General features: G+C 36.4%; 1 protein-coding gene across 1 annotated transcript; it reads right to left on the bottom strand.

The window, feature by feature from the left end:
- Window positions 1–1,126: 1,126 nt before the first annotated feature.
- Window positions 1,127–4,342, bottom strand: LOC140016168 (protein FAR1-RELATED SEQUENCE 5-like). Its single transcript, XM_072069602.1, has 6 exons — window positions 2,225–4,342; window positions 2,021–2,101; window positions 1,782–1,853; window positions 1,509–1,616; window positions 1,327–1,395; window positions 1,127–1,198 (listed from the first exon to the last, which is right to left on the bottom strand). Exons 1-6 carry the CDS (start codon window positions 4,340–4,342, stop codon window positions 1,127–1,129), a joined length of 2,520 nt encoding a protein of 839 aa, XP_071925703.1.
- Window positions 4,343–11,600: the final 7,258 nt, after the last annotated feature.

Below are 11,600 nucleotides of genomic sequence, written 5' to 3'. Positions count from 1 at the left end.
CACAGGTTTCACGAGATCCAAGCCGCAAAAAGACATGGTATTAGAAAACAATTTGATGTTCAGCACATTTTAGCAGATCCCATGCTTATATCCGATCCGGACCTATCTGACTTTACTGAATCAAGCGACGATGACTTTCAAAGGTACATACCCCATTGTCTAATGCATGACGGCGTTCCCAGGTGTTGTATGGGATACAACTGATAACAAGGGATGTAGTTCAATGTTTGTTAGGGTAGCGGTAAAACTATACTCATTATAATCTCTACTCAAACAAATTGCTTACCATATTTGGATATTAATCATGCCTGTTAAACAGTCGTAACTAGTTGTAACGTAACAGTAACATATCCCTAACTGGTTGTAATCCATTGTGTACTGTTCGTTCTTCCTTTTTTGTTGCATTGTAAAACTTCATTTTAACGTTACAAATTAGTTCTCCAAGAAATCATTTTCTTATGCGCACCTATTACCAACATGTGGTCGTGACCTGACTTGACCATAATTTAATTAACCTAAAAACTTGTAATACCAATTGATGTGCCTGTGATATATCATGTCAATGGTGCACTAAATTCGCCAAGCGATGCAAAACAAATGGCCTAAATGATAATGTTTTATAAAAATAGCCCAATAATAATTCGAATTTATCATCATAACAAAATCAAGACAATTTAGACTTTAGATTGTGTTATCCTATATATCGTACCTTTGGCGGTGCGATCTATGCCAATAAATATGTTATTAAGGTATGCAATTGAATGTAGTAGAATGGTATACATATCACGATAACCATTCAACTGTTATGGTCGATTTAGTGAAAAATATCCGATCACAAAAAATACGTTTAATTCTATTGTAAAATTGTTACTTCAATTTTCTACCAACTTTATAATTTTCTAACAATTTTATACAACCCAATACAAACTATTGATGACTACTAACATTAGATGCGATTACAATTGTAATCCATTTGTCTAAATTTGAAAAGAGTGAAACATCAATGGTGCCTGTATAATCTCGTCAACAAGTTGTAACAGCTTATTAACTGCTTGTAACGTACATATGCAGCATTCTCAAGTTGGGATAACCACTTAATGTCTCGTTCAAAATGTATAGTTACACATCATTCATCAACCTCATTTTGGGGGGAGGCGACGTCAACGCGTAGTTGCAATCCCTGTGTGTTATTTCTTCCCTGAAATGCGTAACGATGGCAAATCAGCAAATATTATTAATAAAACATACGATTAATGATATACGATATCCAAGTCTCCAATTAATAACATTACATAAATATGTGCTGTAACGATAAAAGTTTATCACCTGAGGTGATGGTGCAAATACATGATATGCATCAACATCACAGTGTGTTGAAATTATCCCACGCTCCTCCTACATTATATAGTATAAGTAATCGACTGTCAACAAATCATTACCAGTGCCTATATTGCTCACTTATAAAGTTAAATTGGACTAGACATTATAACAAAAATGATATATCAGACCATTAAGACATCTCTGATGGAGTTATGCTTGAAAAAAATAGAAAATCTGAGATGCATCCATTCTGTAGGGACACTTGCAGGAGGCCCCTGATTAGCCAAACGGTGGATCTTGAAATAATAAAAAATAATACGTTATTAAAGCGAACATACGTTAACTACATAATTTGCATGATTTGACAGCCTTCGGGAGCCCACCGTTACAATTAAAGAAAAAAAGGTAGCTCTACTACATGAACAAGAAGGTTTTATTTTAACTACTAAATGCATGCATACCGTTTGACTTTCATCGGTATCGGGAGCAACAACATTTGGAGGGCCATTCACTGTCTGACTCATTGAATGCGTCTACAAGTTTCGTATGGGCCAAATCATTGTATAAGACAAACAAAATACATATATCAGGAGGGATGACGGCCGTAACAACATTATCACACAATGTAACATCAATGCAACTATTTATGTTGTTAGAAACATCCAAATAAAAGTAAGAGTTATGTCCATTTTATATTAACCGAAACAGAGTCAGTAGATGAACGGCATCCCATAAACATGTATTCCTCAAATGAAACCGATGTCGGCTCCGATTCTGAGACCTACAGTATTGACACGACAATAATATTATTTCATAATGAATGTTACCTAAACTTTAGTTAATAGTATAACAATAACTTAGTTTTAGCATAAATGTTCCCCAAGTACCAAAATTTGATCCATACCGTAGTCTGTGTAGTTCTTGATAATCTAGATTTTCTTTTTACTCTGTCAAATTTATCGACCCAACTTCGCATCACTTTACTTTTCTTCCCACCGCCTCGTTTTTTAATGTCTCTTGCGACTACTGCCTCCCCCATTTCATTTACAATTTCAATTTTATCTCGTTCCTCCATATTCAGATTTTTTTGATTTTGCAAATGTTGCTCTTCACTTTCTGAGAGGAGGAGCTCAACTCTCTTTGACAAATCGGATATGACAGTGATTGCTACTTTGCTGGTGTCCTTCGACATTGCTGCTCGAGTTGCGACCTTAATCATGGCTGGAGCGAGCTCCCGATAACGAGTTGAAATCATGACTTTAGGATCAGCCACAACTTCCTGTCCTCGCCGATCAAAACAATCTCCAGCCCGAGCTCTTTTTGTCCATCGCCTCTTAATGTATTCAGGAGGAATTATTTTTATGCCCACGGTATCAAACACCTTCAACGCGTGCCCACATAAAATGCCTTCATTCTCGTATTTTTTGCAACTGCAACGTACACTTAGATCATTCCGATTGAATACTACTGTTCTTTCAGGTCCTCCATCATACCTCATGACCGTAAACTCCACAAACATCGCTGCATCTTGTTGTCTCAATATAACCATAGCTGTTGACTCGCCATATTCATTTTGGAATGCAACAAATACGGTTGGTGAATACGTCTCTGATGCATGCACAAGCATAGGTGTTTGCCTTAACCCTACCATGGGGAGCTTTTGCCTCATTTCATATTCTGCGATCAGTTCATTATGTCTCTTTTCATCAACCACCTGATTGAAATGTCTAAAGAACTGCACAAGGTCATGATCCAGTTTCAAATGATTTTTAATTGCTGCATTTAGGCTTTCGCTGAGTTGGGTGCTTCGCATTCCCGCAGTCCATCTTTCTTTCATCATGCACCTTGCCCATTTATCACGAATTTTGTACAACCCCGAGAGCCATTCATTATTTTCAAGATTGTGTTTCTTCACCATCGCCTCCCACACCCTATTGAATTGTTCCACTTCTTGAAACTCATACATGCAGGCACCAAACATGTATGGAAGATCACTATTTTCCTTGTAATGATTGCCAAGATGTTTCATAAAATTACGCCTTATGTGAAACGTACATAGATCATGAAATGTTTCAGGCATGACAATTGAAAGAGCGGCTGCCATGGCGTGATCTTGGTCGGTTAGTATGGTACTTGGATGTTTTCCGCACATTGCTTCTAAAAATGTACCAAACACCCATTTGAAAGAATCTATCGTCTCATCATACATAAGGGCAGCACCGAATATCACAATTTGCCTATGCTGGTTAAAACCCACAAATACTCCAAGTGGCCGGTATTCTTTATTTGTTTTGTAGGTTGTGTCGAATGTGACTACGTCTCCAAAAAAGTTGTAGTCAATTAACATTCCTGCATCAGCCCAAAAGATATTCGTTATTTGTTCTTCACAGTCCAGCTGTACGGCATGAAAAAAGGATGGATTCTCGAGTGTTTGCTCTTGAAAATAATTCAGCATGCTACCTGCTTCTCCATATTTCAAGCTCCTTTCCCGTCTTGTTCGAAGATATCGTTTAAGATCATCCCGAGTATATCCCACATTACCCATCCCACCTGCTTCCGTTCCCATAAGCTCATGGCTCTGTTTCAATGAAAACCCAGCATCCTCGCTTATTTCAGTTTGGAATCCTTGAGCCACACTCACTTTTCTTTGTGATGGCATCATGTGAGCACATTGAGCAATGTGCAACTCATGATTATGCTCTAAGACAAGGTCATGCACACGGTACTTCATTGTCCCTCTAAACAACACGATAACCATCTTAGCTCCACACCCTGTTTTCGTCGGCGCTCGTGTCCTCTTTGGCATCACATCACCTTCGTACTTGCGTTTCACACCTTCCTTGCAGCAACTATATCTCCTAGACGTGGTCATGCCGTCTTTGTCTTTATTCAGATAGTCTTTACGTACACTGAAACCCATTTTAAAGGCATACTTGTTGTAAAACTTGTACGCATCCTCTTCACTGTTGAACTCCATTCCTAATTCAGGGGTCCCATTTTCTGCCAATTTGCTGCAATCCATTACTTCTACTCCTGCCAATTATGTATCAAACACCCTAATTTGCAACATTTCATGAATAGTATGTACATAAACGCCAATATAAATGTATATTACCATTTATAATGTGTTATGAATCACACATTACTCGTATACCAAATCCTATTATTACGCTTATCAATATGATTAATGATTCACATCACCTTACTTTTACTCTAAGACAACGGTATTATCTATGTACAAATACAACTCCATGTACACTAACTTATACGGACTATAATGTATTGGTCACGCGTTGTAAGTCTATTTGAACTGTATGTACTTCCACGCTGGTGATTATATTTTGATTCTAGATTCTTTAACTTACTGGACCTTATGTCATTCGTTAATGACAACCGCATAAACCAACTCCACATTTTCTACTTTTTCTACATTTTGAGGGCCAAACAAGTACTTTCTACTCATTGTAATATATTTCTTACATCATGTAATTGACTTACAACACAAGGTTCACCCATTTATTATTCACATATGTGTTTTTTCCTCTGTTTCACCCCATTCAACTCTACGCCTCTATTTTATACACACTGTATGGTCAGGAGAGGGGCAAACTAATATTACTCCATGAGCATGGACCAATTACTAGATGCACAATAATTCATATCAATTGTAATACGGTGGCTATAACATGTAACTAATTTACAACAAGATGTATATTCATTCACTTGTTAAATGTGACTTTGTTTCTCTCATCTTTCCCTAATTCCAGTGGATGATTTACTTGAATACATAACCCTACTTTCTACTCATTGTAATATATTTCTTACATCATGTAATTGACTTACAACACAAGCTTCACCCATTTATTATTCACATATGTGTCTTTTCCTCTGCTTCATCTCATTCAACTCTACGCCTCCATTTTACACACACTATATGGTCAGGAGAGGGGCAAACTAATATTGCTCCATGAGCATGGACCAATTACTAAATGCACAATGATTCATATCAATTGTAATACGGTGGCTATAACATGTAACTAATTTACAACAAGATGTATATTCATTCACTTGTTAAATGTGACTTTGTTTCTCTCATCTTTCCCTAATTCCAGTCGACGGTTTACTTGAATACATAACCCTAGGTCTTCCAAAAACTACTATCCCATTATAGTCCATCACTGAAAAGCTGAATGCTCACACAAACACAGATACGGTACACACATACAAATACAGTACAACTTCACTATTCTTCTATCATCTTCATATTATGTCTTCAGTGACTCTAATTTCATCCTTCCTTTAACAGATGTGCATTTGGGTGACAAATTATTGGCCACAATTACTGACATGGTTCAGTCATGTTACCTTGGTCTGCTAATACGCTTCACGTTTCACCGAAATCGGAGACGTAGCTGCTTCTGCTATTAAGTTGAAGGACAAAATCTGGTTTCGTGAGATGCTGAATTTCCTCTATTTGCTTCTACCTTACCGCCGCTCTTGCACGCATTCAGAATACATACAACACTCTTATACCCAATTGGAGACCACAACTGCTTCTGCTATTCAATTTTACGGACAAACTTTGGCTTCATCTCTGTTTGCTTCTTCCATGCCGCCTGCCTCTCCACCCATTTTTCTGTCAATTGCTACTTTCATCAGAGTAGACTACACCCACTTCACCTAGAAACACCCAGTAGGTTGAATCCCACCTGAACTTCAGCTTTCTGCCTTCAGTGAGTGGTTGGTCAGAGTAGATTACCTTCACAATTTAATTATTTGGCTTCCCTCAGTTTTGTTTTCTGCAGCTAATTCAAAATTTCAACTTGAATTTCAAAAACCAATTCTCTTCCGTTTGCTCCGTCTGCTCCCGTTTGGAAGTCAACATTTTTTTATTTGGAACGGCATCGTTTTTGTGCCCTGCTTCAGCCTTGCTGACTTGGCTCATTTGTCTCCTCACGTTTTTTATTGTGAGGAGACCGTTCAGGAGCGGTCGTCTGAGGACCGCTCCTGCCCCGTATCCCGGAAAAATCTACCGCAAAATGTAGGGTCTGGGATCTGGTTTTCATTGGGTTTTGGATATTTAATTCATGTTGATGATGTGGCAGATTATTGTCTATTTGATCTATAAGTGAACTCGTAGACTAGATCTACCAAGTATTTGACCATTTGAATTAGTGTCTCAATGTCCATGTTGCACATATATCTATCGATGTGTTCGATGATGAAGGCTGGTGTTCAAGTATTAAATTTTTAGAAAAAATTAGAGTTATAAAGATTATATTTAATAAACTTTACAAGGAGTATTTTTTTTATAGCATTAAACTACAATCAATGAATATAATATATATCAATTTCAATCATAATAAGAGTTAGAAAGGTGAAACATCCTTTGGGTTATGGCGAGTTAAGTCAAATTTTTTTTTTTTTACAATATCCAACTTCAAAAAGTACTTCAATGGTCAATCAAAAATACATCTAAGCCCCTCATTAGTTTGACTATTGTATAATAGATAATTCTATCAGTTTAGAGTTGCTAATCATATAAGCTTTATAATCCTAAACCATGTCGTCAATGATAAATATAAACAAGTTTCACCAAATGAAATCATTTCTCTTAAAAGTTAAACTATTCAAATTTGAGGAAAGAAATTTCAGTATAATTTACATAGTGTTACAATTGCAATAGCACTATGAATCATTTTGCAATCCATGATTAATAGAAAAAAAATACAGAAAAAAATTGCTAACATTAATTAAAAAAATTCATAGAATGATGTAAGGGCGAACAACAAATTATTCAAATAGCTAAAAATATAAACTCAAATGAAAATTTAAAAAGGCACTCATGTAACCCATATCCAACAAAAAGTGGAATGCTTTGTTGCTTGTGTATTGGTGTTCGTTAGAAAAATTAATTTTTAAATATTAAATATTAATTTGTTCATCTCAATTACATTTATTCTTTCAAAACAATTGATTTTTTTTTAAAATTTTGTGAAACCATAAAAGAAGAAATTTCAAAGCATCATGTTTATGAGTAAAGCACGCGCTCCATTACTAATTTATTGATTTTCTAAAGGGATGCTGACTGATGATGAAGAATCATAGCAACCGAAAGGTCAATGAAAGTTGGTGAAAGCCACTACAATGATTATGATGTCGTCATTCTTTCCCAAGGCAACCACTATGATAAAATTTCAAAATTGTTATTTATGAATAAATCCCAGTTCAAATGGACTTTATAGTTTAGACTGGGTCATAATGAAAATGGTGGTCAGTTTCCTAATGAGGAATGAGTTTAGACGATTAATTGACACTTTCTACTCATCCCCAATGAAGAAATACATAGTTTCCGCTTTATGCTGTTCAACTTAAACTGATTCTTAGTACTAATCGTCTAAGCTCATATGACTCTTTCACCAAATTGGTCGAATGAAGGTTAGACGTCAATTCTTAGTACTAATCGTCTAAGCTCATATGACTCTTTAGTTAGGCTCTTTTCCTCCCGAACGCAAATCTACAGCTAGCGGCCACATCCTTTTTATCTTTTTCTTTCAATCGTTTAAACTCCATGTAAGCCTTCAACTGCTTCGTGATTATGCGGCAAGGCTAAACCTGTTTATCTAGTTGAGGAATAATCAAGACCCGATTACACGGACAATTGTGAGATCGTTTTAATCGTTTTGCTCTATTTTAAATTCCGCGTTCGTGGGTATTTAATTATTCTCTGTTTTAACAGCCTATTATTGTTTAGATTTATTGGATCAATGTGGCCAATTGTTCAATTGTCTGAATAGTATACTGCCAATTAGGACAAGGGTACGTATCACTTGATTGTTTTAAATTAGTGGCGAATGACACAATTTCATTGCCTCGCAAGTAGTCTAATCTGGGTTGTGGAAATAATTAATCTAGTTTAAATGTACACACATGTGTGTTTGTTAACTAGAATTGGGTCTCTCTAATTCCTAAAGCTGAGAATAGATTAAATCCTTCGAGCGTCTCTGGGGTTATCTAATTTACAATAGGGTAGTTTAAGAGTGTCTCTGGACTATCATATAATTAAGGAGAGATTGGTGGTTTAGCGGTTGTTGAGTTGCTTTAACCAATTTATTTGCGAACGTGTGAATTAATTTAGGTATCTATGATCAATTGCTTGAACCGGTGCCGAGATTATCTCCTTGACTAGGCTGTGTCAATTAATTGTTTATTACATTCATTAACTACTACACTTTTGCGATTTAGCAAATCAGTACCCCTGCATCTTTAATTTATTTCTTTTATCTTCCTTCCCAAAATCCCCCAAATTCTCCGTGTGTGATAAATCTATCAGTTCTCTGAGGAGATGACCATACTCACTACTATACTCATTCAATTTCGGGAGTAGGTCTCATTATAAATTTTATTTTTGGTGGTTTGACAGCCATTGCATCTTCATCTTTCAATCCGTTGGATTTGAAAGAAAACGCTGCCTTGAATTTTTCCAGTCTCTTCAGCACCTAAGAACCACAAAAATAAATGAAATCAAGAGTGTTAAACATCTGTAGAAAGGTTGAATATAGATAATAGCACATCCATATCTATACTTTTCATCTTGCTCCATCAAGTCATTGCAAAAATTTCTAGATCTAATACAGCTACAGCCCTCCTTTCAGAGAACACAACCACATCATTTGAAACAAAAAAGTTTTGTGCTCTGACCTCGGTCAATGAATTTAACAGAGGATTATACACCTTAGGAGAATATTATGTAAAAAGTGTTGGACCTCTGCTCTTATCGGAATACATGAGTATATCTAAAAAAAGAATTTCTATATTTTACCTTGAGTTTCCCCACGCTATGCATTAGGATCTGACATGCATATCCTTTTACATTTTTCTTTCTTATTTTGTTTCCCATTTCTAATGCTGGTATTATTTTGGTTCGGTTTACTAATGTTTTGTGTGCTTACTCTCTAAAATACAAACTGCTTCAGCCACTACTCTAAGAACAATAAGTTCTCTCACTACCCATCAATTATAAGTATAAGAACAGAAGCTTTTATACAAGGTATAAACATAAAATGATCAATATGACTGTCAAATGCATACTTCATCCTCGTGTCCTTGGCATCTGCGCTTCTTTTGCTGCTATAGCTGTCTTTCATGTTCAGCATTGTTCATCAACTGTAGGTCAGCATCTGCATTATCCATGAGTTTAGCTGAGGTTTGGACTACCCACTCTGAGCAAAAGTGTCAGCATTGCTTGGACTACCCACTCTGAGAAGAAGTTCTATTATAAAATATGTTCAAAACATCTCATCCTGCATGAGATGTCATTTGAATCATTTTTTTACATCTTATCCACCCTATGGATCTGGCTAATCGTTGAAGTGTCACAATCCGTCTAGGAGTCATAAAAATACCAAAAAAATTCTTGTTCTGTTAGACTTCTTTCACAGGGTATTAGGAAGGATTACTGCTTGAGCCAATCCATAATCATGTAAAACATGCTGAAGAATGTCATAAAAAAGCATACAAAAGCTTAGTTGCAGGTGTATAGTAATTTCATGGTGACATCAAAGCATTTCAGGAGAAAAATAATAAAGCACTTTCTATCAGGTCAAAAAAATATTATATAGTTGTAAATTGCCACTTTGTATAATTTGCAAATCCGATTAAGTCCAAAGTATCAAATACTAAGCATTATGACACTAAATTAGCTAGAACAGATACAAGTTGACTATGTTAATTGGCATGAATAAAAAAGATTTGTAAGTTATAGGTTCATTTTAACTCTCTGCAGAAAACAAACTTACTCTTATCTGTCTTTTGTTCAGTTGGAAGAACACTAAGCTCCTTTCTTTTCTGCAGTATCTGCTGACGCACGCATCCTTGCTGTTAGGACCGGGCCAGGAAATAGACAAACTCAAATTAGAATAAAGTAGGCGGTATAACCGACCATATAATAGATAGGCGGTAGATACCAGCCATATAATAATTAGGCGGTAAAACCGACCATATAAAGACGGATAACAAAGCAAATAAAAGACACAGAAGATTTACGTGGTTCGGTCAAATTGACATACGTCCACGGGCAAAGAAGGAGCAATATTTCTACTATGAAGAAGAAATACAAAAGCCGTAGGAAAGTGGTTCCTAGGCCAAAAGGCACTTATAAAAGGTTTAGAAAATATTCCTAAACACAATACAAGAGAACCTAAAATATTTAACTAAATGGGCTAGATGACTCAAGAAGCTAATAGCCCATATAACTCTCTTGAGTGGTGCAATTAATTTCTTCAATAGGCTTCCTTATTTATAACCTTCAGCAGCCGACTTTTCCTTGCCATTGTTTGATGTGGGATGAAAGGAAGAAAACTTCCTTATGCAGCATCTGATGTGGGACGAAGAATTTTGCCACACAAGGTCAAATCTTGCGGCTCAACAAATCTCCACCTTGGCATAATTTTGAGTTCCACCATCAATAGTAAAACTGCTCCACCTTCTCCACATAAGCCCCAACGGACTTAAGTCACCAACAACGAATACCAACCAAGTCCAAGCACTGTTTGAACTTATAAACTGGAAGAGGTTTCGTAAACATATCGGCTGGATTGTCCTTAATATTGATTTTCTGAATAAGGACCTTTCCTTCTGCAATGATATCCCGAATGAAGTGATATTTCACATCAATATGTTTCGTCCTCTCATGATACATCTGATCTTTAGTCAAGTGTATGGCACTTTGACTATCACAGTGAATAACAGTAACACCTTGATGTAGACTAAGTTCGCTAAATAAACTCTTCAACCACAAGGCTTCTTTGACTGCCTCGGTCAAAGCCATATATTCTGCTTCTGCAGTAGACAAGGTTACGACAGGTTGTAGAGTAGCTTTCCAACTAACAGCACAACCGCCAATGCAAAATACATAGCCTGAAAGCGATCTTCTCCTATCAAGATCCCAGCGTAGTCTGAGTCTACAAAACCAACCAAAGTGTTATTATTTTTTCCAAACTCCAAACATACATTTGAAGTACCTCGCAAGTATCTGAGAATCCACTTCACAGCCTGCCAATGTGGTTTACCAGGGCAAGACATATATCTGCTAACAACACTGACTGCTTGTGCAATATCTGGACGAGTACAAACCATTGCATACATAATACTGCCGACTGTACTGGAATAAGGAACCCATGCCATATAATCTTCCTCTTCATCTGATTTTGGTGATTGAGCAGCAGATAGCCGAAAATGGCTAGCAAGAGGAGTAGATACTGGTTTAGCATCTTTCATGC

Source organism: Coffea arabica, chromosome 10c (genome assembly GCF_036785885.1).
Source record: "Coffea arabica cultivar ET-39 chromosome 10c, Coffea Arabica ET-39 HiFi, whole genome shotgun sequence".
NCBI lineage: Eukaryota > Viridiplantae > Streptophyta > Magnoliopsida > Gentianales > Rubiaceae > Coffea > Coffea arabica.
This window is presented reverse-complemented; position numbering and strand designations above follow the sequence as displayed.